Source organism: Nannobrachium achirus, assembly GCF_963921795.1.
Source record: "Nannobrachium achirus genome assembly, chromosome: 1".
Classification (NCBI taxonomy): Eukaryota; Metazoa; Chordata; class Actinopteri; order Myctophiformes; family Myctophidae; genus Nannobrachium; species Nannobrachium achirus.
The window spans coordinates 48,220,530-48,247,628 of record NC_137810.1 but is presented as its reverse complement, the minus strand read 5'-3'; the positions used below and the strand labels follow the sequence as shown (position 1 = coordinate 48,247,628).

Here is a 27,099-nt window from a genome sequence, read left to right as displayed (position 1 = left end):
AAGAGTTACAGTAGTGTCGTTCATCTCTCCTGCCGTCCATCGACTCACAACAAGCTCTTGAAAACAAATCAGGATAAAAACTCCTTCATGTTGACACAGTGCATAAATAATGTTCCTACAGTGCCTAAAAAACAACAACAACCTCTTAAAAATAAATACAGATCTGATATCTAAGATAATAGTAATACTCTCTCTCTCTATATATAATATACTGTATGAATAGACTCTTATTTGGTATACCTTTTTGTCAACCTCTCTCATCTACATAAAATGATCATAATATATAAATATATCGTACATGGATAACAAAATTGTTCTTTTACAAAAAAGAAAAGAAAAAAGGAATAGAAAACCTGAAATTAAAATGTTTGCTCGTTTTTAAATGAGGCGCCTCGGAGACATTGAACTGGGGTCAGTTTCCCCTCTTTCTATGTACTGATCTTAATATAGTACCACGAAGGGGGGTCAAACTGACCTGGTACCAGATCAGTGGCTGGGGACCAACCTCATAAGGCTCTTTCCTGTCGCCACAACGTTTCGCAAAACATGTAGTGTTTGGTGACGTTTCGGCAGTCAAGTCGGAAATCAAGAAAGAACTGAGGGAGGGGAGGTGACAGTGAACTTGACCTTATCTGACCCTGTGTTCCAACAACGGTGAACTCTGACCTCGAAACCTCCCCCCCACTTGACCTTGGTCTAAGTTTCACAGTTTCTATTTCGTCTCTGTCGGGCAGAAACCTCATACGTCCAAAACTGTTTTCGGGATTCAAAATTCAAAAGCAATTTGATGATTTGATGATGTGCAGTGTTCCTCAAAGTGGATTCCAGGGACTTCCAGGGACTCTGTCGGTTGCTTTAGCGGGGTCTAAATTGACCCTTGCAAGTCTGTAACTCTGACAGTGTACAAACCTTGAAAGTTGAAAGTTTGAGAAACACTACTTTAGTGTGACGCTGTAGGATGCTCACGTAGGACATTCATTTACTGAAAAAAAAAAACTCAAAAAGTTAAAATATGGACGTAAGAGGTTTCTGCCTGACAGTTTCTATTAGCAGGATCAGTTGCTATACAGGCTATGTGGACACAGACCTCTCGTTACAGGCCTGTGTAAAAAAAAAAAGAAAAAGAAAACGCTATGATTCTGTCAGCCCCGAATGGCTTCCTCTCCTGATCTCTCCTTTATCTGAAGGGGGGATACTTGGTTCTCATCACATCCAACTCTCACAATAATCTACCATGTCCACGCAATACATTCCCCTTTCAAATCCTTCAGAGTAGAAACGGAGATAAAGGAGAAATGGCAAAGGAGAGATCAGGACTTTTCTGACATACATAACGTCACTGTCGGGCAGAAACCTTGTATCTCCAAGTTTCAAATGTGTACGTTTTTTCACAAAGTAAAGCCCTGCTTCATCATACAAGGCCATCGCACAAAGGTAGTGAAAACAGCAGATCTACAAGCACACAACGCCTCGCTCGTGTGCTTGTAGATCGTCTGTTTTCACTAGTTCAAATCATTTTTAAAATGATAAATGCAAAACGAACCGTTTTGGACGTACAAGGTTTTCACCCGACAACGACGATAAAGTCATCTGGAGTGACGAGTGGCTTCTCCCTCATGATTGGTGGGGAAAGCCGAGGAGGAGGAGGAGGAGGGGTAGGGGGGGGTCAAGTAAGTAGGTATAAAACCTGTCAGCGTGCCAGCGTGGTGATCAGACTGGCACACATCTCAAAGAAGTCCATGGTGTGGGAGCCCTGGCGCGGGGCCAGCATGGGCGAGCTGCCGGACAGCGAGCCCGGCAGGGAGGAGCTGAGCTGGGGCAGGTCCACAAAGGCGGGGCTGGCCGAGTCGATGCTCAGCCGGGGTCTGAGGAGGCCCGCCGTGGAGCCCGACCTCTGCGGGGTGGACGAGCCCGACTTGTGGCCCGTCGCCTCCATGATGTCGTCTGGAGGGGCGAAAACAACAAGGTTGAGGGAGGAAGCTTTCACATCATCACTCACTGGTTCTCGGTGTCTGGTCCGGGCACCAACTGGGGTCCAAGATGGACCTTTATGGGTCTGTAACTCTGAGAGTTAGATGAACTCTTTAGAGAGATTTTAGAGTGTAACAGTAGACTGGGGTCCCAGCGATTGTTTTTGTCAAATAGGGGTCCATGGCCAAACTGGGGGTAATTGAAATGTAAAAGGTTGAGAATCACTGTCATCGTTATTATTATTATACTATAACCTACCTAGATCTCTGTCCACGGCGCAAAGCCTATCAAGAACGTTAAGCCCTACGGGCACCAGTCTGTTCCCTCTTCAAATTAAACCTATTCCCTCCTTCGTCCATTTTGCATTTGCTGTTACCCTGGTTGACCATATAACACGAACACTGCGCAAAGCCTGGCACAAACGAAACGCAAAGTACCAGCACTACAAATTCCTCACGAAGTCCTGCCTATCGCTCAAGGAGTGTGATATGGTACGCAAATTGCATAACCAAATTGGCCTTCACCTACATTTATGTGACGCCTCGATATCTGCTGTCTGGTGAGCTGACTGTCTACTCTGCTGGAGATGTCCTTGTCCTGGAGATGTCCTTGGTCACCGAGAAACCCAACAATTTAATTTGATTTCATATATAAAAACAATCCAAAATCGTACCCTAGTACCCTAGAATGGAAGCACTAGCTTCCATTCTGAGCCGGTAAGCAGAACCGGATCTGCATGTTTTGGGCCGGAACAATCCATTTCTCTGTGGCCACTTCCTGCTCTGTTTACTTCCTTTATAAACAACACTGCTCCTAGCTCAGCAATGATAGCATGGATTAACCACGGCGCGCATGCGGATTGTGCACAATCCGTGCACCATCGTGTGCCCTTGTTAAAAGGTAAGAGAATCGAGGCAGAAAACCGCGAAAGTCAAGGTTTCAAATCGTTTACTGCCGCAGATGAGTTATGACGAGAGTCCTTACATAAGCTACTGTAGTGTAGACCGCCAAAGACATAGATTGGGATTTCTTTTTTAAGTAGGAAAATAAAATGGGATTTTTACTCAAATCGTGACCCATAAAAAAATCGGTCTGTGACCCACAAATGGGTCCAGTGTTTGGGAAACAGTGGTGTACATAACGTTGGCTCGTACCGTCGATGCTCTTGAAGTCCAGGAGGTAGGACCTGTTGTCCACCTGGTACAGCTGCAGGCTCATCTTCACCAGGTTGCCCGTCACCGGGTTCTTCCTCCGCACGCGCAGGTGGTATGGGTTCACCACCTGCAGAGAGAGAGAGAGACTTTTCAGGCCACAACCCCCCAAAAAATAATAATATTTGAACTGGAGACCCCCCCTCCTCCCTGACAAGCACTGGGAATGTAGTCGTTACACTGAGTTTGACTCGGTTCCACACATGAATTCTTGCAAAAATAGACAAACTACAAGCTCACAACACCTCACTCACACTGTGTTGTGTTGTGAGCTTGTAGATCGGCTATTTTCACAATGTTTGCCTCTTTCTTACGTAAAACCTTAAAAGTCGGGGGCACCCGATGGCCTACTGGTCCAGGCACATACCACATTGCCACATAGGCATGGATGCCTGGCGACGTTGCCGGTTCAATTCCCGATCCGGACGACCTTTGCCGCGTGTTACTACTTACTCCCCATCTCTCCCCCCATTTCCTGTCAGTCTACTGTCCTATCAATAAAGGCATAAAAAAGCCCCAAAACAAATCTTAAAAGTCCTTAAATTGTGACTTTTGAATTGTGCAGATACCCTACATACACTACCATATGTTGGGTTGTTTACTGTTGAGGGAGAAAACAAAGTTGCCCATTAAGCTAATCCTCTGAGGACCCCCCCAAAATAATATGGGAACTAGACTTTATGGGGACATTTGTTTAGGTCAATAAATCATACCGTGTGTGCATGTGTGTGTTTGCATGTGTGTGCACGTGCATGCTGGCATGTGTAGAGGTGTGGATGCGCATTGTGTGTGTGGATGCGCATTGTGTGTCTGTGTGAAAAAGAGAATAAGTGTGTGCTTTTAGCATCATGTGTATGTACTTGATATTAATTTTCATAATCCACTTTGTTTCTCCCTTCATACCTTCCAGTCAAAGCTGAGCTGTCTCATGGCCCTGTACACCTCGGCCATGATGTCGTAGGGCCTGCTCTGGCTGCGGATGCCCAGGTGCCACTTGGCCTTCTTGACGGCCAGGGGCTTGGGCCGGGTGGTGTTGAGGGCGTCCAGAGGGCAGCGGGCCTTGGGGCTGTCGGCCAGCAGCGGCGGCATCCTCTCCGGGTGGGGCTTGACCCCGGGGGGCAGGGGCATGCCCTCCTCCATGAAGGAGCCCTGGGGAGGGCTGGAGGCCAGGTAGAACTCGCTGGCCTGGGTCATGATGCGCCGGTTGTCTATGATCAGGTGGTAGGCCACCGCCAGCTGGTCCTGGAGGTGACGGGAGAGAGAGAAGAGCATGGTTGAAGGAGTAGTTCACCCCCCAAAACTTTACTCACCCCATGGAGACTTCAGTTCAATAATATTCTTTAGTTTTTGTCACATTCCAAAGCCAATAATTTGAGGAGACTCTTTGTAGGCCCATTGATTCCGGATGGATACCCAAATGCATTTGAAGGACCGCCCTAAAGTCTTTGCATTGCTTTTGCTCTGCAGCAATGCTGTCATGTATTTACATCTCAGACTTGTGTCCAGGCCACCCTGCCCCCTATACTGAATCTAGGGGTCACCAGACACAGATTGGGAGGCAGAGATCTTCCATACGTCTGGTTATGCAAGACTAATAGTGTGTCAACCATTTTCAAAAGCCACATCTCTCTCTTTGAGTGTTAAACTATTGCGTTGAGGCTGTCTGTTTGCCACTCTGTCAGCAGATTTGTCCATCACAGAGTGTTGTAAAACACCAAACTAAGCCGCTTACATCAACTATGTACATCTCTATGTGAGTGGGGAAGAGAGCTAGTGTGACACATCACCTTGTGCATGTGTTTCCATTTGTACTCTCTCATCCATAGATTAACCCTCAGGATTGTTTGCAGTGCACCGATTGAAAGATACCAATGGTTCCCGAACAGTAATTAGGGCTGTCACAATTATTACATAATCATCTAATCGTGATTATTTGACATTATCGCAATTATTTTGTCATAATCGTCATAATCGTTAATGTTGAAAAATTTCAGAAATAGTGGAAATAGCAGATCTACAAGCTCACAACGCGTCGCATCGCGACGCGTTGTGAGCTTGTAGATCGGCTATTTCCACTATCAATGTTATTTTTTAAGTAGTAAGTCGTCAAATATGTCAGTAATGTATTTGTGTGTTTAGGTTATGTATCATATCTGCCATATGCAACTTCAAAGCCTAAAAGCCAAACAGAAATGTAATTATCAACGACAAAAACACAATTAAATCGCTAATCGCCAATTATTTGAATATCGTGACAGCCCTAACAGTCATACAAACATGGGGTGGCGTTGGGGTGAGCACACGTACCTGTGGGTCTCCGCTGTACAGGCTGGTCATCACCTCAGACTCGGTGCATTCAAACTTCTCACACACCTCCCTGACGGCCTCCTCGTCCAGTACCGTGGTGTCATAAGACGGGTCCTCGGGGAACAGGTAGCCGGGCAGGTCCTGCTTGAACCACTCATGCTCCCTGACGGAGAACCACCACAGACAGTCAAACATAGCATGATGTTGTATAGTGTTGCTGTTGCTGTCGGGCAGAAACATCTTATCACCATGTTCTAACTTTTGGTGCTTTTTCGAAAAGAAATCTATGCTTGATCATATTACAGTGTGAGTTACAAAAGTATCAAACGCAGCAGATATACAAACGCGGCGCAAAGCGACATGTTTTGAGCTTTTGGATCCGCTGTTGGGTGCAAACCTTGTTATGTCGAAAATTGTTTTCAGGATTCAAATCCAAACATTGCTAAAGTACCAAACTCTCAAAGTCTACCTTTGATCCTTTAGTCTGGTTAGACTATAGTACTTGTCCGACTTTCTTTCTTTCTTTCTTTCTTTCTTTCTTTCTTTCTTTCTTTCCAGATAAACTTTATGTTGCCACGCTACTACTCCCACAGTTTTGGTGGAACGCACTTGGGCCATATGTCATATGTTTTAAGTGGAACAGGGACTTTATTCCAGAGTTTGGGGGCCAGGAGGGCAAATAGTCTAGGACCGTTGGATCGTTGTCCTGGGGTTTTTAGCGAGGGTTCTGTCAGCATCCCTGTGTTAGATGATCTGAGTGAACGGGTGGGGTTGTAGGTCAGGGTTTGGAGGTATGGAGGTGCCATACCTTTGGCTGCTTTGAAGGCCAGCATCAGTGTTTTGTATTCTGTGCGGGCAGCAACAGAGTGCAATATAATAATATAATAATGCTGTCTGCTACTAAACACCACTGCAGCAGAATTTGGACATTGGTCTATAATGAGTGATTATAGAGGCACAGTCTGTTCTTCTTCATAAGTGGTTTGGCAACAGTGTTGAGCAGGGAAAACAACAGATTGCAAGCAGGTGTTGCTCTATTTTATTCATCACAGTTGCACTCATCGCTCTATAATCATTACGAATAAAACAAAGCATCTTCATCTTTCATCCATTAATCTTCATAACAAGTTAGAAGAATAATTGATAAAAAAAAACTAAACGTTAAAATAAAAAGTCAGACGTAGGAGCAGTTAGCACCGCTCAAAAATGTTAGGGAGGAACTAGTGGAGAAGAGATCCAGTAGAACTAAAATACACATTTTATGTTTGGTTATGCTCTGAAAATAGCAGATCTACAAGCTCACAGCGTGTCACGCTGTGATGCGTTGTGAGCTTGTAGATCGGCAATTTTCAGCACGCAACCAGGTGAATAATCAGCCATTATGACACCATCGAGGCCAACCAAAATAGACCCTATCAATTTAATCGACTGAAATCGTGTGATATCTAGGCGACAAAAACAAATTAAACTAGAACTGCACTCTGTCGAGGTGCCAACTTGCGCCTTGCACATATATGGCCTACTTGTGCGCCAGCAGAGCGCGCCAGTGACATCACCACTGGCATCACCAGGACTGCTAGTCCCTCATTGGCTGTTAATGATGACGTTGGCAGAAATGCTAGTCCCTGATTGGGCTACGGGCTTAACACGGGCAGACACCGACCGACAGACATACATACATACTTATACTAGGGCTGTCCTCGACTCGGGATTTTTGGAATCGATTCGAATCGAGGGGTTCATTCCGACGCGTCGACGAATCATTTTATAGTCTACTTTGTGTAAAAAAAAAAGAAAAAAAAAAAAAGTTTTGCTTTAAACGTCCACATCAACACAACACAATAATACATTAAGATGAATTGAATGCACGGTGTTTTCGGTGATATCGGTGCGCGAGCACAAACATTATCTGCATAGCAATGTACAACACACCGTTAAAACAAATAAAACATCTCCGCTGATCAACTCTGCCCCGTCTCGGCAGCATCCACTGCCGTGCAGTAGAGATGAGACATTCGCGAACGATTCCGCTCTCTTGAACGGCTCTTTTAAATGAACGATGGGATCCAGTCCGCAGTCGCGGGACACAGAGCACTGACAGAGTAATGAGTCGGTGTCGAGAACGGATTCATTTCAGAAACGGATCATAAATAGCTGGAGGCACAGCTCCCAGCTAGAGCCCTCAGTGTGGACATGTCATGGACGCAAACACAGCGAAACAAACTACAAACATCATCATGGATTATTACAACACTGGAACAATTCAGAAGCACTTTAATTAGAAAATGTAACTAGTAGCCTACACTTGTGTATGTTAATTTGACTTTAGTAGATTGTTTAATTACTTCGTGGACGTGCGTGTGTGCTGTGGCAGGTTATTTAATATGGGATTTTGACAGCGTCCTTCTCCTTCGTACGGAACACCGTCCCGGCTCCGAATGTTTTAACGAAGCGGCGGTTCTGGCCGTTCCGTCTCACTTTCACCCCTATGCTGGTGCGAGACAATAAATAACTGTTCGCCAATTGCTACATCTCTCAATTGGAAGTACATGACACCAGTCTATCAGCAGTGCACCGCAGTATAGTAGGTTAACTGGTGATATAAAAAAATATATATATATTTTCGACTCCTCGACTCAAACAATTGGCGTCGATTCCCGGGGCTTAAAACGACGCGTCGATTCGTCGATTTTTAGAGGTGAATCAGTGGTGAATTTTTATTCTATGTGTTCTAGAGCTATGAAATCTGTGTTCTAGATCTATACATTCTGTGTTCTAAATCTATACTTTCTATGTGCTTTAGTTCTATATTTTTATGAATTCTGAATGAATGAATGATTTTGTCTGGAGGGCCAAATTGTCATGTGAAGCTTGACCAATCCTCAATTCTGCATGCACGGGACATGTACGGGACAGACAAAGCCACTCCTTGAGAATCTATGGGAATCCTCAAAAAAACATGTACGGGGCAGACAAAGCCACTCCTTGGAAGCGGCTTTCACCGCTTCAAAAACTAAATCAAAATGAACACTGGTGGGTCCAGAGAAGGTGAGTGGGTGTACCTGATGTCCTTGATGGTGGCTCTCTTCAGGGGGTCCACCTGCATCATGAGCATGAGCAGCGAGGCCACGGAACGGGTCAGGTACTCGGGGATGTAGAAGACCCCTCCCCTGATCTTCTTGAACAGCGTGGGCACGTGCTCGTCGTCGAAGGGCAGGGTGCCGCACAGCAGGGCGTACAGGATCACCCCGCAGCTCCAGATGTCCACCTCTGGACCCGCATACAGCCTGGCCCCACAAGCATGAAGCAACCACCACAACAACACAGACATTTACTCTTTTAGAATTTGCCAATTTAGGCGTTTTAGCAAGACGCTCTCGCACCGAATTAATGTACTATAAAACCACTTATCGTTCGCTGTTGGGTGGAAAGTCTGGAAACCTCATACTGTATGTCCAAAACTGTTTCTTTTCATGGTTCAAATTCTAAGACAGCAAAAGTAGCAGATCGACAAGCTCAAAACGTGTCGCTTCGCGCCGCGTTTCGAGCTCGTGGATCTGCTACCATTGAGTGTGACGCTTTTGTGTGATGCTGTAGTATGATCAAGTAGGGCGTTAATTTACGAAAACACACAAAGTTAAAATGTGGAGATAAGACTTTTCTGCCTGACAACAACGATATATATACACACACACACACAAACACGCACGCACCTGCACCTGCTACAGACATGCTGCTACAGGCACCCAGATATACTGTATATTCATAATTTCATACTGCTGTACACATTACACACACACACCTTCCTGAGATGACCTCTGGAGCAGCGTAGTTGGGCGATCCACAACTCGTCCTCAGAAACTCCCCGTCTGACATCATATTTGACAGCCCTGTGGACCAATCACAAGACAAACGGACTCAAAGTCAACAAACACACACCTCTCCATCCATCCCACCTCTGAGATTGACACGTACGTAACCTTCTGGAGCGATCTGGGTTTTATCCTCCAGACATTTGCTACTGTACATGGTGTCATGTTATCATTACAAGCATTCCTTTTCACAAAGGTTTACAGTGACAACAGACTGCATGTTTCTGTGGGGTAGAGAAAGAAAGGGTGATGCTGCGTTCACACTGGCGGCTAAAAAAGATACAAAGGGATATCATATAGCATATCATGTATGCTTAGTATATCCAGAATCGCTATTGAAGTGTTGATCAACACGCTTGTTGATGTCAGAAAATATATCGTCGTTGTCGGGTGAAAACCTTGTATGTCCAAAACCGTTCATTTTGTATTTGTCATTTTAAAAATGAACTAAACTAGTGAAAACAGCCGATCTACAAGCACACAACGCCTCGCGGTGCGAGGCGTTGTGTGCTTGTAGATCTGCTGTTTTCACTACTTTTGTGTGATGGCCTTGTATGATGAAGCAGGGCTTTACTTTACGAAAAAACATACACATTTGGAACTTGGAGATACGAGGTTTATCCCAGACAACGACGATATGTAAGTAACTAGTCCCCAACCCCCATTACAAGCAAGAATACTAATAATAGCTTGAATTTATATAGCACCTTTCATGAATCAAAGGACGCTTTACGTCAAAAGCAATGAACAACCAACAAACAAACTAAACTAAACGATAAACAACTGTTTGCCATAAGCCTGAGAGAATAGGTGTCTTTCCTCTTCTTTAATTTTTTTTATCAGGTCATCTCCTAATAGGGGCTCGTACACACGGCAAGATATTTTATGCTACACAGAAGGCTCCGTCCCAAAGGTTGGCTTGCTTGTTTGGGGGGTGACCTTGTGGTCAGTGGCCCGCAGGTTCCGTGTTTATGGCGTTGAGAGACATTTGTAGGTGAGGAGTTTGTTGCGCCCATAGGTCGCAAGTTTAGTATGTGAACGGTCACAGCTTGTCCGTATGTATGTGTATGTATCTCTGTCTATAACGCCTGACACTGTGTTTCTATTTGTCGTTCTGACATCATGCTTTGACATCACTGTGATGTCAGGGGAACCACTCTTAACAGAATGGGTTTGCCGCTCTGACATCACGCTCTGGCTTCACTGTGATGTCACACTGACAGAATCCCTTTTATGCCCATATATGGGGTTCCCTGATGTCATCAATATTAAGCCCATTTCTAACAGGACTTCATATGGGAATGCCCATATATGGAGGCCACATCAGCCACATACCACACTAACGGCTGGTTCTACTGACAGGGATCTCCATGTACCGGTATGGGCATAAAAGGGTATGATGTCAGATGTCATAGACATCATAGGAAAGGTGTCTTACTAGTAGTAATAATAATAGAATTGATTTTGTGTATTTGTATTCGCTCTGGTGGCAAAACATGTTTACCTTTGGGGACTAAGCAATAAACCCATACCATACCATACCATACCATAGAATAGAATTGTGTGAAGAGAGAGGTGAGTGGAAACGGTTAAAAAACACTCAGTCAGCTCTACTGGGATTGTAGTCAGCTGTAGCTTGCCATCTTCATGTCGCTAGCTGCCGTTGAAAAGAACAGCGGCAGCCTGTCTGTAGCTTGGTAGCTGCCAGTGTGTGGTAGGGATGGGGCGATAAGCGATATTATCGTTTATCGTGATAAAAAACAATCACGATAATCGCATCGTGGAGATTACATTTATCGTGATATCGTCCTCCGTCATGCACTGGGATCAATTCAACTTGTATTTGCCGACCTGCATATCCGGTACCACTTAAACCCTCTATAATGGGTAAAAGGTACTTATAATATATGTACTTGATACAGTCTTTTTTTCACTCTCTATCAAATGTCTTTGCTAAAAAATAGCCGATCTACAAGCTCACAACGCGTCGCAATTTTTTTGGCAAATGTTCTGCCCCAGGATAATGGATTTTGATTATCGCGATAATAACGTAAATCGCAGTTTTCTTTTGTCACAATAATCGTGATATGAAATGTTCATATCGTCCCATCCCTAGTGTATGGTGAAGGCAGCATGACAGACTTCCACAGGCCTGTGTGTGTGTGTGTGTGTGTGTGTGTAGTGTAGCCCCCACGCTGATACCTTTATCCCTGCTTGACGAGCCAAGCCTGTAAGCCGCGAGCACACGGCCGATCTAATTGGATGAACCTGCCTCCGCCTGCCACCAAAGGCTAAACACCAGGCCGCCGCGTCCAACAGCACTGACCTTACCCTTTATCTGCTGTAACTCCTCGTTCCTTCCTTCCCCTCCCTCCCTCCCCGGTGCTCTCTCACACTGTGTACCGGCCGTCCTTAAGCTCTTAGTCATAACATTTCTCCCGCTGTGCCCCCCCCCCCCCCCCCCCCTCCTCCTCTCCCTTGCTGATCAGATGACACTGGGGCCTCAAGGCCTTGCTGCCAGATTGGATATCGGTCACCGCGCGGGGTGGGAAAACCTTGTATGTCATCCCATAAAGAGCGTTACGCTTTTCAGGAAAAGGGAAACGTTTGTGTTTTGCAACGGATCCAATGTAGTGATGACTGATGATAATCCCAAGATTTGATGTTTTGTCGCTTGTATGTCCCCTAAAGTATTGGTTCTCAGAGTGGGGTCCGGGGACCCCCAGGGGTCCTCGAGGGGGTTCCAGGCGGCCCCCAGATAAATGATGGATAGTTAGGAACCAAATGGACCCTTACGTGGTCGTAACTATGAGTGTATAAATGGAGTGCACAAATGGAACCAAATGGACCCGTACATGGACTATACATTAACTCTCTGAGTTCTGGTGGTCCGTGGTCTAATACAGATGTGCTCAGATTAGGGTTCAGGGACCCCTAGGGCTCTATATATCTTCATCTGTTATATACTGTATATTTTCAAAACATCTTATAATTCTTTGAAAATGTTAACACCATACATCTTGTATGGGGGTCCTTGGCACACAATCGTTTCAGATGGGGGTCTGTGGCCAAATACACATTAATTTAGGGGTCCTGGACATAAAGAAAAAGAAGCATGATTTTTCAGGAAATGGAAAAGAAGCAGGACCTGTGTTCCACGTGGATCCAATGTAGTAATTCAGTCACAAGCTGCTGTTATTGCTTGTCATTTCAATTTCAATATTATGAAAACCCACATACACTTGACCCACTTTCACTATTTTCTTTCAAAAACTGCAGATCTACAAACTCGGAAGGGACTCTGATGCGGTGCGTTGTGAGCTTGTAGTGTGAGCTTGTAGATGACGAAGTAGGGCGTTAATTTACGAAGAAACATTAAAGAAAAAAGTTGAATGGAGATACAAGGTTTCTGCCCGACAGCGACAATATGAGCCTTGCCTGTTGCTAGGAGACGTCCACTCGCCCAACGCACAGAACCGGGGGGATCCCACCCTGAGACGCACTAGGAATTTTAGAAGGTGAGGCATTCGATTTGGTTTGACTCGGTTCCACAGATAAATATTGTGAAACTTGCCGATCTACTGTACAAGCTCACATGTGAGCTATTTTCACAGTTTTCCTAAGTAAGGTTTTATAGTATATTGTGGGATTACTTTTGACAGACACAGTAATGGTCTAATTATTATTGTATTTTATTTGTAGCATTGTAACATTGTAACTTCAGGAATGTGCAGATATGCTGTATATACACTTACACAGTATGTTGGTTGGTTTGTTTACTGTCGGGTGAGAAAACAATATTGAACATTAACTCATGATGCCCACGACACGCCAACTTGTCAAACTCTTTGATGTCTCCCTGTGCCCTCTACGCGCTTGACGCGTCGCGGGGGGTCTTACAGTAAACTGTAGCTTACTGCGGTGGTTCTCAACTTGTGGGGCGGGACCCCAAATTATTTTGGGGGGTCCACAGATGATTAACTTAGTGTGCAGCATTGTTTTCTCTCTCAACAGTAAAATAACCAACATAAAGTTTAAGTGTATAGAGAGGGTATCTATCTGCACATTTGTGACAATTTAAGAACTTTTTAATACCTCTAAAATGACAAATTAAACATTGGCCAAATTGCCAATTATTAGAGGCAGAAATTGTGAAAATAGCCGATGAATAGTAGATCTGCTATTTTCACAATAGAACCGTGTTATGCAAAATGTTATGCCTCAACTCTTAGTGCTCGTCAGGGTGGAGGGTCCATATCTGATTATTTTGGGGGTCGCGGCTTGAAAAGGTTGAGAACCACTGGCTTGAAGAGAAACACTCCAATTCCCGGGAGGTCCGGTTTCCTCATAGACAGCAGTGTTATGCTGCTGCACAAAAGTGTATTTATCTCCTAATCTAACTTTTAAATCATGTTTATCATGTTTAAAACGCAGCCTTCTCTACCGGCCGTTACAAAAGCACTGATGTCACGTTGTGACGCGTTGTGACGCGTTGTGAGCTTGTAGATCGGCAATTTTTTGGCAAAGACATTTGATAGAGAGTTAAAAAAGACTCTATATCAAGTTTGTAGATTATAAGTACCTTTTACCAATTATAGAGAGTTTAAGTGGTACCGGATATGCAGCTCGGCAAATAAAAGGTGATTTGATCCCAGTGCATGATGGAGGACGATATCACGATAAATTAAATCCCCACGATACGATTATCGTGAGTGTTTTTTATCGCGATAAACGATAATATCGCGTATCGTTCCATCCCTAGAGAGGAGAGGAGGAGAATCTGTGTGGACTCTACCAAAGTCTGCGATCTTGGCGTTCTTGCTGGCGTCCAGCAGGACGTTCTCAGGCTTGAGGTCTCGGTGGACCACCATGTGTCTGTGGCAGTAGTCCACCGCCGAGATGATCTGCTGGAAGAGACGGCGAGCCTCCGTGTCCTCCACCTACAAGAGACAGTGGAGACATTAGAAATGTTTGAATATACATCATATAACAGACTGACTCAATCAATACTCTATTCCAGGCCAAGGACCCCTTAGCGGAGAGAAAGATGAAGCAGGCAGGCATTTTTGAGGGCACAAAGGCCAAATGCCAGGGCAGGAAGGCCATCAAATACATTTTAGTCCATTGAAATAATTTAATTTAAGCATTTATGTATGTAAAATTTAGTATGTATTGTAGACTATCCGCAGTGAAATAAATAAATAATGGTATTTACAGTCTGATCCATGCTCAGCCCTGCACCAATCAAAGTCACTATAAAGATGGGGACTCAGGGGAGTTAAGAATTCAGCATCTCAACAAATGACACTGGCGTCTAAATGACAAGAAGAGAGAAGAGAGAAAGAGGTACAGTCAGCTGGGGCATTAAGGCCACTGTTTTGAGGGGCACACGGCCAAACTGAGGGGCAACGATGGCCATGGCCTTCATGGCCTCCCTGAAATTCCTGCCCTGGAGTACACGAAACATCACTAATTCACTGATGTCAGAATGAATCAACTGGCACTCAGTCATTTCTAGGTCGTTATTATCCCGGCTTCTCCCGGGTTGCTGGAGAAGGGAATGAACATTCATTCCAAGGTCGATGAAGACAGTGCTGCCAACACAAGCTTGCTAATTCTAAATGCGAACAAACACTACTTAAATTTTAATTTGCTGGTAAGTGGCCATGGTATACAAGATGATCAACTCTGAGCCATGCGGTTTTCAAGACATCTTTATAATAATAACCCCAGAGGCTGGTCGCTGATTGCCCCTTACATCATCGTTTTAATTGGATGTTTGTCAGCCACATTACCACAACAAGCTGCCAATGCCAGCTTTTTCCAGTGTCTGGGACAGAAGAAGGCCTGAAACTTTATAGCTAAGGGTTGACGTCTTACAGTGATTTGTTGACGGCGCGAGGGAACAGACTGTACCAGGCCCCGTTCCACAAATCTTCCGCAATTGTTCGAGTTTGGCTTGAGTTCTGACAACCGTTTTCTTTTTGAGAGCTTTTTTTTAATGGTTTAGATCTAAAGGGCTTGAAACAACACAACACATTTGTTTGTATGCTCAACAAACTAAGCACTGTGAGACCACTTTGGTGATCAAGAAGATTTGGGAATTGTCATTCCGGAGGTCAGAGTCATTTAATGTTTTAACTATTGAAAAATAGCAGATATACAAGCTCACAGCGTGGCACTCTATTTTTGAAAAATCGTGATTTTTTGAATATGCCTTTTTAAAGCAAACATTTGTAATTCAAATATTTGCTTCTGGGTGGTCCCTGGAACAACATATTTTGAGATGGGGGTCCGTGGCCAAATACATGTAATTTTGGGTGTCCTTGACATGAAAAAGTTTGAGAACCACTGATTTAGAAGAAGGATTTAGAAGACATTTACAGAATCGTTTCAAAAATATTCAAAGACTTGCACAAATATTCACGATTTTTCAAAAATAGTAGATCTACAAGCTCGCAGCGCGGCACTCGGTGCCGCGCTGTGAGCTTGTATATCTGCTATTTTTTTAATAGTTAAAGCATAAAATAATGGTTAAAGTGGTTCAAATCTAAAGTGACACAGATTTGCGTTCAGGCCTAAATGGGTTAAGAAACAAGATCCACACACACACACACACACACACACACACACACACACACACACACACACACACACACACGCACACACACACACACACACACACACACACACACACACACACACACACACACACACACACACACTCAAATTAGCATCAACCCCAGTTGTACAATATATTCACTGGCTACTTGAAAGTAGCTGATCTGGCCAAATACATAGCTATTAATTTGGGAGTTTGAGAACCACTGGTTAGAATCTTCTATTTTCACAGTATTAATCTGTGGACCAGAGACAAACTAAATGTAATGCTTCAACTCCTACAATTCCATGTGCTCGTCAGGGCTGACCCATTTCAAATAGGATTATTTTGGCGGGGGTCCCGGTTCAGCTGAAAAGGTTGAGAACCATTGGACGTATCTATGACATACAGTACGACTCCACATGTAGGCAAGGTTTCAGCACAGTCCTAGACCCATTGACTAATGACTACCATTACAGTTAACAAACCTGAACCCTATTCTGGGGCCGAACATTTGGCAGCAATAGCAGATCTACAAGCTTATAATGCAATGTGACGCATTGTGAGCTTGTAGATTGGCCAATTCCGGCAGTGTAGAATGAAAAAAGGAGGAGGCTTCTTACAGACCCCTTGGGGATTCCAGTCAACAAGGTTTTAGGGTTTACGCAATCTGGGAAGTGGGGGTAAATGGGGCTCCTCCACTTTCTTAGTCCACTTCCAAGTTCCTCCCGGATGCTTCTGGCTTTATTCCTACTAGCGACTACTAGAGCAGTGCTAACACAGCAGAATCTGTCTAGAGAGATTAGGGTCTAAGTGGTTAAATATTAAAAGATTAGCGGAGGTAATAAGTTAGGCTACCGGAAATACATTTGCCGCTTATTTGTCTGGCAATTTGTGAGATCGGCCCCCGAAAAAACACACACTCAGATTGACATTATAATAGACCAGTGGTTCTCAACCTGTGGGGGGGTCCCCAAATGATTTTGGGGGGGTCCCCAGATGATTAACTTAATGTGCAACATTGTCTTCTCGCACGCAACAGTAAACAAACCAACATAACGTTTAAGTGTATAGAGGGTATCACATTTCAAAAGTGACAATTTAAAGGACCTACACCATGAATTTTCACTTTTTCTATTTTAAAACCTTTTTTTGGGGTACCACTGGCACCTTCTATCCTCACAAAGTCCTATTTCTGACCATTGTGTCTTTCTCTGGTTTTGGGAAGACAGAGATGAAAAGCTTTCCACGGGTTCTCAGAACAGTGCTGTTCTGAGAGTTGATCCGTGTGACGTCACACGGATTCCCGTTTTTTTCTTTTTTTTCCAAAACATTTTTTTTTCAAAAAGATTTTTTTTTTAATTTCTTTTTTTTTCAAAAAAAAATTTATTTTCAAAAACATTTTTTTTTCAAAAACATTTTTTTTTCAAGAAACTTTTTTTTTTCCAAAAAACTTTTCTTTTTTTCCTCAAACATTTTTTTTTTTTTTTACTTTTTTTTATACATAAATACAATGCAGGTGGGGTTGATTGTCTAATGTAGATTAACTTTCTGTAATGTCTGGTCTAGCAACGGTCGCCCTGTGTCATTTGACAGTAGGCCTATAACATACAACATAGGCCTACAGTAGGCTATAATCAGAGCTGCAACATTATCCTATTTTTGTATTGGCCCAATATTAACATTATTTGTTGTCAACGTGGGGTCCGGGGAGGAGTGAAGAGGAGGGGAGGGGGGAGGGGTGGAAAAACCCCACTAGATGCGCCCCTGAGCAAACAGAGGCCGTTTTGGTATTGCAGCTGGAGAGCCTCATTATAGTAGAGCTAGAACAAACAAAAAGAATGGTCAGAGTGTTTGTTGAGGGTTAAAACCTGTCTAAGACTCAATTTTGAGCATATATTTATACGAAAAATATAGTTTTAAAAGCATGGTGTACCTCTAAAACTAAACATGGGCCAACATCGGCTATTTTCACAATAGAACCGTGTTATACAAAATGTAATGCCTCAACTCTTAGTACTTGTCAGGGTGGGGGGGATCCCCAGTTAAAATATGGTTATTTTGGGGGTCGCGGCCTGAAAAGGTTGAGAACCACTGGTTTAGGGCAGTGGGGCTTTTGTGCTTACAGCAGAATCTGTCTTTAGAGATGAGGGTCTGAGTGGGTCAATATTAAAAGATTAGTGGAGGTAATAAGTTAGGCTACCGGAAATAAATGTGCCGCTTGTGAGATCGGCTCTGGAAAAACACACAGTCAGACTGACATTATAATAGACGGCTGTGCTGAGCCAAACCATAAAGAAATGCTTCTTCATACTTGTCAGTGGGCTAGATTAGAAAATCATAGACATAAATAGGTAGACGCCTCATTGACCAGTGGGGGGCTGCACATCAACACCAAACCCATATTATGCAGGGCAGCTTATGTCATAACTCCACTGCAAGAAATACAGTATGTCTGAGTTGTACAGACGCACCTGAGACTACAACTTGTTTCTGTTTTATAACCATTGCTGTTGCTATCTATGCAAGATCAGCTGTTTTCCTACAAAAACACAAATCTTTAATTTAACAAACTATGTGATGACGCATCGTTCCAATCAGTGGTGTGAAGAAACTAGTACATTTACCTACTGTAAGTACTGTACTTACTGAAGTTACTGTTCACTTGAGTATTTCCAATTTCCATTATACTTTTACTACTACTCCACTACATATTGGATCCACATATTGTACTTTAACTAGTTACTTTGTAGATTTTGATCATTATTACAAAACCTACATTAATTAAACTTAGGCCCTATAGACATTTCGTCCATTTGAAAATATATGTTGCGATGCGACACACAAGCTTGTAGATCTGCTATTTTTTTGTAGATGTGCTGATTTTCAAATGATTTTGAAAACTTGAAATGGGACATTCTGCATATTGAGTACTTTTACTTTTGGTACTTTAAGTACATTTTGATGCTAATACTTTTGTACTTTTACTCAAGTAAATGTTTAATTCCAGACATTTACTTTAACAGAGTATTTCTACATTACAGTATTGATACTTTTGCTATAGTAAGAAATGTGAGTACTTTTTCCACCACTGGCCCCAATGAACTGCAGCGGCCAATGAGGCAAAGCTACGTTTCTATATCTACGGTAGAGCTTTAATCGGGCCCAGATTTGTGAGCCCGAGCCCAACCCAGCCCGACAGAATGTCAGCCCGAGACCGACCCTAAGCCCGATACATGATTGACAATTGAAGCCCGACCCAGCCCGTAGTCCGACATTTATCTAAACAAGCTTCATTGCTGAATGCACTGCAGCCTTTTTTTCTCAATAAATATTGGTGATTTGTTAAGAACAGAATCATTCTACCCTTTTCCAACTGTCTTTATTAAAAAACAACTTGTAGTTACAGTAGCAAATAGGGCTTACCGTCCTTCCAAATTAATGAACAAAATAAGAGCCTCGCTCAGAGAACACTGTTTGACGTTAACGAGTGCGACCTCCGCTAAGTTCAGAGCCACACAACTTCTATAATATCAGGATCTACAAAAGTTACTGCGTGAATGGTTTCAACGATGTCCCCGCCGGCAGTGCACGCACACACACTGCACGCACACTCAAGTTCCGCAGCAGCGGAGGGGATGCATTCATGCGATAGCAGCGCTGCCCAGAGCCGCCTCTGAGGCTGCGTCCAGCAGACAGTACGAGACATGCGTACGAGACGTGGGAATGGATGGGGGTTAATGTTGCATCTGTCTCGTACTGTCTGGCCGCACCCTCACAGGGAGTTTGTGAGAGGCGTCATGTTATCACATAAGTTACGAGTGCAGCTTCAAAGCCCGGGCCCAACCCAAAGCCCGACAGATACAGTACGTGAAAATTCGACCCGAGCCCGTCACGGGTCGGGTCGGCGTGGGCTCGGGCTAAATCTTTAAGCTCTAATCTAGGGGCTAGACACCGGCTTGTAGAATCATATGCCCACCCCCTCACCCTCCACAGCTCCAGAACTCAGTCCACACACAGCCTCCCTCCTGTGCCTGACAAATACAACCAGCTTCCCTGCTGTCTCTCTCCATGAGGAGAACATACAAAGGGGAATGCAGTGATCATTCTAGTAGAAGGACAACAATGGCTCGTCCCTTCTCGTGTTCACACAAGGCTACAAGACACGGGGGAATGCCTTTGGTGATACAGGGAAATGCCTTTACCTCCAAGGGGCTGCCTGAATGGACCCTAATATACTAAATATATATATATAAATATATAAATATATCTAAAATATATAAATTTATTCTGTAAAGCACTTTGGAAAGTTTGTTTAACCACAAAAAAACCTACGGTATATACTTCATTGACCGCCAGGGCTCTGTATATATATTCCCCTATCGACCTCTCTCTCTCTACACCAAATCTCTTCGTCAAAAATAGCCGATCTACATGCTATTTTCGCCAAATGTTTGTCTGTTATGAGATGTTCAGAATATGGTGTATGTGGGTAAAATAGGTGCTATATAAATAAAGTGTATTATTATGAAATATTAATATACAAAATGATATAGTGAAGTACTCAGGCCAAGTGAAAAACAAACACATTCAATATCTTACCCGGCCATGTTTGCAGATGTAGTCAAAAAGCTCTCCTCCGGACACATACTCCATCACCATGAAGAAATCTGTAGGGGTGCTTATCACCTGGTATCTGACACACAAAGAGAGAGAGGGATTTGGACTGGGCCATGTGGACAAAGTCAAATATCACAATATTTCTAACCAAATACCTTTGATATCGGGTATTGTGACGACAATATGGTTATTGTGTCGATAATCTCTCTATTATTTATTGTTCTTATCCTAGCATGGACATTTGGTCCTGTGCAGGGATATTTAGAAAGCATTAACAGACGGACAGGTAAGCGAGGCATTGAGACGTAACGAATCATCACTCCACATCATTACATACTTTTCACAACTCATCGCCCACACGTGATTCATTCAGGTGTTGTTTTTGTTGTTGTTTTTTTCCAGATGAACACAGTACTGAACCACTACCCTGATGACACTCAGGCTTGTCCCACTTTGACACTGGTGAGCTATGGCAGACATGTGTTCACTCTCTGCCTCTAACCCTAGCCTAAAAATAGCGAGAGAGAGAGAGAGAGAGAGAGAGAGAGAGAGAGAGAGAGAGAGAGAGAGAGAGAGAGAGAGAGAGAAGAGAGAAGAGTCATAGAAGTAGAAAGAGATTTATTGCTGGAGATCATTTCCACTAACCTGACTCTATACAGGCCAGTTTGTACTGTATGGCTGTGTGCGTGCGTGTGCCTGCGTGCGTGTGTGTGTCCTGCCCCTAGGACCCCTATAGGCATGCTCAGTACAGAGCAGCTGTAGTAAACATACAGAGGGACAAGTGAAGTGTGCCACTGAAAACACACTGACCACAGCACAGAAAAGGCCCTGGGCGCACACAACACACACACACACGCACGCGCACGCACACACACGCACACGCACACACACACACACACACTATTCAAACCCCTATCACATATTTAACTGACTTTTGCGCCCATCTCGATGTAAGTTGAAAACTCTGGTTTGTAGAGCTCAGGTTTTAGTTTTTATTATTTCTTGAAAATATCGTGTAAATATCTGCTGTTGTCACTAGTTTTTGTGCAACATTCTTGTATGATGAAGTAGGGCATTAATTTACCAGTAGGCCAACTATAATCTGATTGCAATGGCTATCTTGTCATGAGTGCTGCTGACAGACGCAACCCCATTCAAACAATGCCACTTCATAAATTTGATTTCTGTCATCATCACAGACATTAAAATGTAATATACAATGTATGATGTATGATGATTCAGATTGTGTGATATTGTTTATAAATTAATCATTAACTATTTTACCGCTACGGACGTTCCCGTTCGCCCCATTTTTGACGACGGCGCGATGCCAATAGTTCGTTCTTTGGCTCGTTCTTTTGTACCTTGTTTTGATCTGTAAACTGATGAGGGGTCGCGCGGGTGTGTACGGTAAAAACATCTCCCGTAATAGTGCTCTCAAAAATCCACCGCACGTTAGCATCAATGGATTAATAAATCACTTCCTTGTTATTATCGCTGGATCTATTGCTCTGTAGCGATTCAGTGGTCTGTTTAATTCTTGCATGAGGCTGCCCTCTACTGCCAGTATGACCAAAGTACATCTATGTAATGAGAAAAAAAGAAAAAAAAAAGAATAGATCTTTGTCTATAACCTCGCAAAGGTAAGCTGCTTTTGCTGGCACCAGACCCAATAAATAAATAATAACATCTGGCAGTAAAACTGTTAAGCCACCTTTGAGTTCCTTACAACGCAACCATTAGCAATTCCTTTCATACTATTAAACTTTAGTTTTAATTATTGACGTTCATTCGGGACCAGGGCAGGAATTTAATGGAGGCCATGAAGGCCATGGCCCTTGTTGCCCCTCAGTTCGGCCTTGTGGCCCTCATACCTGACACACATGACCAGAGGCCACAGTGGCCTTAATGAGCCAGCTGACTGTGCACTTTCTTGTCAATATGTAGCCAGTAGACACCAGTGTCTCTTTCTTGTCATGTAGACACCAGTGTCTTTTGTTGAGCTTCTGAAATCTTAACTCCCCTGAGTCCCCATCTTTAAACCAATCCAGTGACTTTGATTGGTGCAGGGCTGAGCATGGATCAGATTGTAAATACCATCATTTATCTATTTCACTGCAGATTAGGTTATCATCCCTAACCCTTACATTCAATATATGTAAGTAAGTAAGTAAGCCTTGCTGAGCCATGATGATGCCCATAGGGCAGGAGCCTATCCCGTGAGACAGCTTGATGTACAACTACGCCTCCTGGACATGAAACAAGTATGTCACAGAGACTTACTTATCCAACCCTTGATGCCGAGTGCCAAGCCGGGAGACACTGGGTCCCATTTTTCAGAGTCTTATGACCCGACCAGGGGTCGAACCCCGACCTACCAGTCTCAGGGCAGACACTCTAACCACAAGGCCACTGAGCTGCAATGTATGTGCTTTAATTGCGACCGTCAGGTCGCATTTACTACCAAAACCTCCACCAGGTGTCCGTGCGTCAGTCCGTCACACCTCACACGTCACACTTTTGCCCTGCTCATATCTCCACAACCGTGGCCCCCACCCATGCCACATTTTGCACACACACTCCTTCCCTGCCAAACTACAACCTCCAAGGACCCCCGGAGCTTCAGGGACCCCCAGGTCCCTGGGGGACCCCCACTCCTCCACCAGGTGTCCGTGCGTCAGTCCGTCACACGTCACACGTCACACTTTTGCCCTGCTCATATCTCCACAACCCTGGCCCCCATCCATGCCACATTTTGCACACACACTCCTTCCCTGCCAAACTACAACCTCCAAGGACCCCCGGAGCTCCAGGGACCCCCAGGTCCCTGGGGGACCCCCAGATGTAAAAAATTTCCAAATGTGCAAAAATGACCAAATGACCACCCCAACGGGGCTGCTCACGGGGAATTCCCGGGGACCACCGACTCCTTGTGCTCCAGAACGGATGCAAAAGTGGTGGCGCCCCCAGTGGAGGACCCCCTGCCACTGCAGCGCACACAAAATGCCGTAACTTGGGCAAGGAGCGACCGGGAGAGCCGGGGCCGGTACCTATTCGTCCGCCTCGACGGCGCGGAGACCCCACCCCTCATTTCTCACATGGCCCTCTTCTAGCGCCACCTTCAGGCCGATTTTTGAAAGCACATTTTTGGACACTGCTCCTCCAATTTTTGCCCTAAAATCACGCAAATCGCTACACAGTATGTCTACACTCATGTCATCAACATGGATCCGTCCACATTTTTTGGGGACACTGCTCCCTACTCTTTGTGTATACATGTGACCTACGGTCGCTTATCTCCCGATTAGGGAGTCTTACTGGTAAAATTACTTTATTTTCAGTATGGACAATGTTGGCCATATTGTTTATGTAATTTTATAGCTCTTCATAAATTTGGGATTAACTATATACCGTACGATTTGATTTGGGTGTCCTACCAGCTACTGTGGCATCCTCGTTTCGTAAAACAGTTTTTTTGATAGGACAGTAAGTGAAAAATGCAGCAAAGGCAGTTGGGATTGGGACTCGAACCTGCTACTCTCTGTCAGGCAACACTGAGCCTAGGTGCCTGGACCGGTACGCCAGTGGTCCAGGCCATAACCCAGATATATTAATGTCATTCTCCGCTCTCTATCCTGTGTGTGCCCTCTCCATCCACGGTATTCTCTCAGTGAAGCAGACATGTGTGACAGACTTACAGTTTGATGATGTGCGGGTGTCTGAACAGCTTCAGGTTCTGGATCTCCCGTTTGATCTTTCCCACCACATCCAGACTGCGGATCTTCTGTCTGTTCAGGATCTTCACAGCCACCTTATGGCCTGTCAGCTGATGCTCTCCGACTGAAAGAACAACAACACAAATATGAAGCAAATATTTAAACACATATTCAAATAGGGGAAATGATAGTACATATAGATCTTTTTTTCTAAAGATAAAATATCTGCCACAGATAAATGAAATATCTGTGGCAGATGTTTTTTTTATCTGTAACTACCATCTACTTTGAATGGAAAAATATCTGGAGAAAGAGATTTTTTATCTGTTATCTGGCCCAGTGGGAATGGGCCTTAAAATAAAATAAAAAAACACAGCACTATGTGACTTCATGTCAAAAAGCCGACCCCTGGTGTAAAAGAAAAGAGACTATTTCTGTCTTTGAGGGGAGAGGTGTTTGGCCTAATGTAGCCTTGCTTCACGGTTGTACAGGGCTGGTTCATCAGGGAAGAGCCAGCTGGTGGCTTCTCAAAACATGAGTTGACACTGTGTCAGTCTGCCTGCCACGTTTTAAGTGACATCCATAATGTTGCTGTCAAATAGCCCTGGTATTTAACTCTGAAGACCAAATGTAAACAAACCAACCTGCCCTGGTGGTGACATTTGTACACACTTCAGAGTTACAATAGGATTAGTCAAGCTTTATAGACTGACTTGTGAGTCTACAAATGTTTAGCCTACATACACAGCGAGGATTATATACTGCAGCCTAGACTGTACACATTACAACCAAACAGGAATTTAATTCTGAAGACCAAATGTAAACAAATGGACCTGGTGTGTGGTGGCGGCTGCGTTATTTTGTAGCCTAAGTGTTATAGATACAGTATGTTTAATTAGCCTATTATAGGCTACACTGAGGATTAAACTGTAGCCTAATACTGTACTTCATTGGTTCTCAAAGTGGGGTCTGGGGACTCCTTGAGGGAGTTCCAGGGGGGTCCCAAGCTAAATGATAGTTAGGAAGCAAATGGAACCTTATTGGTCTGTAACTTTGAGAGAGTACAACCAAATGGACCTGCTACCATTTGTACACTCTCAGAGTTAAATGAACATTGATTTTACAATATAAATTGGAGTCTCAGAGATAGAAATACCATTAAATGGGGGTCTGTAGCGGTAGCGGCGTAGCCTATAATGCATGTCAAACTGGGGGTCCTTGAAATTAGAATGGTTGGGAATCATGACATGAGCCGTAAAAATCTTCTCTTATGGGGGTCCCTGCCATATTATCTTTTCAAATGAGGGTCTGCGAGTGTCAATTTGGGGGTCCTTGACTCCTTAACATGAAAAGGTTTGAGAATCACTGGCCTATAAATACACTGAGGATTCTAGGACTAGGCTACTGTAGCCTGATACTGTAAACAACCTTGTGTACAGTATTAGTAATAGGCACCAGAATCCTCAGGCCAAATCATATCAAGCTGCGCACCCACCAGAGAAAGGGGGTCGGGTCGAGAAGAATCGCGAGAAAGCCCCCCATAGTGGCTGAGTGGTGTTAAAATTCCACAAGGTCACGCAGACATAATGAAAACTGTAAAGTGAGAAGCTAGAATAGAATAGAGAGCACAGAGCATTCAACACTACGCAAACTTTACGGGTTCCCTGGCTGTATGCTATGCCTGCTCATATCCCCGAGTCTGTAGACGGCATGTTTACCAACCAGGCTGTGATAAGATAACATAATCAGACCGTTTATTATAGCTTTATCAAGACATTCTCGAGATAACATTATGCTATATGGACCAGGACGGTGGGGTTTGGGGTTTTAAAAACTGCCCGTTGCGGCTGGACTGCATGGACAGTGAATTACCGCTAGAAAGCTAATAAATAATAACATTAAATATTAATGATAATAGTAGGAGCCAGTGGATCTAATTGAGCTAATAAACGCCTATTATTGCTGTGTCGCTGAGCGGCTTCACATTATTAGGGCTTTGGAGAAAGAATTTGCCTTTGAAGCTTTGCTATTCTCCAAATCACTTTACGTCACAAATGCATCCCATCTCTAATAGCCAAGGATGTACAGCTGCGCAAAGTGCGTGTGTTGACCCCACCGGTGGTAACTTCATCGTCGGGCTGTCACGAATCGATTTACATGCACGATTCATTGTCACTCCAATAATTGCGATTTAAGCGATCTAATTGTGTTTTTGTCGTTGACTATTGACAACAATTTCTGTTTGTGGACAATTTTCTGGCTTGTAGGCTTTGAAGTTGCACAAGGCAGATATGACACATAACGTAAATATACAAGAAATGACTGACATATTTGACAACTTTATAGGCTACTTAAAAAAGAACATTTATAGTGGAAATAGCTGATCTAAAAAGGCAAGCTCACAACCATTGTGAGCTTGTAGATCTGCTATTTACACTGTTTTTTTTTTTTTTTTGTTTGTTTTTACAAAATATTAACATTTTTTTTTACATGGAAACGATTATGACAAAATAATTGCGATTATGTCAAATAATTGCGATTAGACGATTATGTAATAATTGTGACAGGCCTAGTACTGACGGTAAAACAATTATGATTTCTCCAGTGAAATAGGCTACACACACACAAACACGGTTGTCATTCTGCACGGCGCAACAGCAAAAACAAAAAGAGAAAAGGGATTTATTTAACGTGACTCAACTCTTTACTTTCCCGAACGTTCCCACTCCCAGCGTGTCTCCCAGAACGTAGTGTCCGATCTTCACCCTGCCTTCGTGCTTCGGCTGCCGCTCTGCCATCTT

The 27,099-nt window shown here is 43.8% G+C and overlaps 1 protein-coding gene across 1 annotated transcript; it reads right to left on the bottom strand.

The window, feature by feature from the left end:
- Nucleotides 1-1,690: 1,690 nt before the first annotated feature.
- Nucleotides 1,691-27,099, bottom strand: prkaa2 (protein kinase, AMP-activated, alpha 2 catalytic subunit; the record flags this gene model as incomplete). The annotated part of the gene is made up of 10 exons (XM_080733831.1): nt 27,000-27,099; nt 24,281-24,422; nt 20,565-20,658; nt 14,157-14,301; nt 9,292-9,379; nt 8,552-8,776; nt 5,490-5,652; nt 4,086-4,424; nt 3,126-3,252; nt 1,691-1,944 (listed from the first exon to the last, which is right to left on the bottom strand). The coding sequence occupies exons 1-10, from the start codon at nt 27,094-27,096 to the stop codon at nt 1,691-1,693; spliced, it is 1,674 nt and encodes a 557-aa protein (XP_080589957.1). The 5' UTR covers nt 27,097-27,099.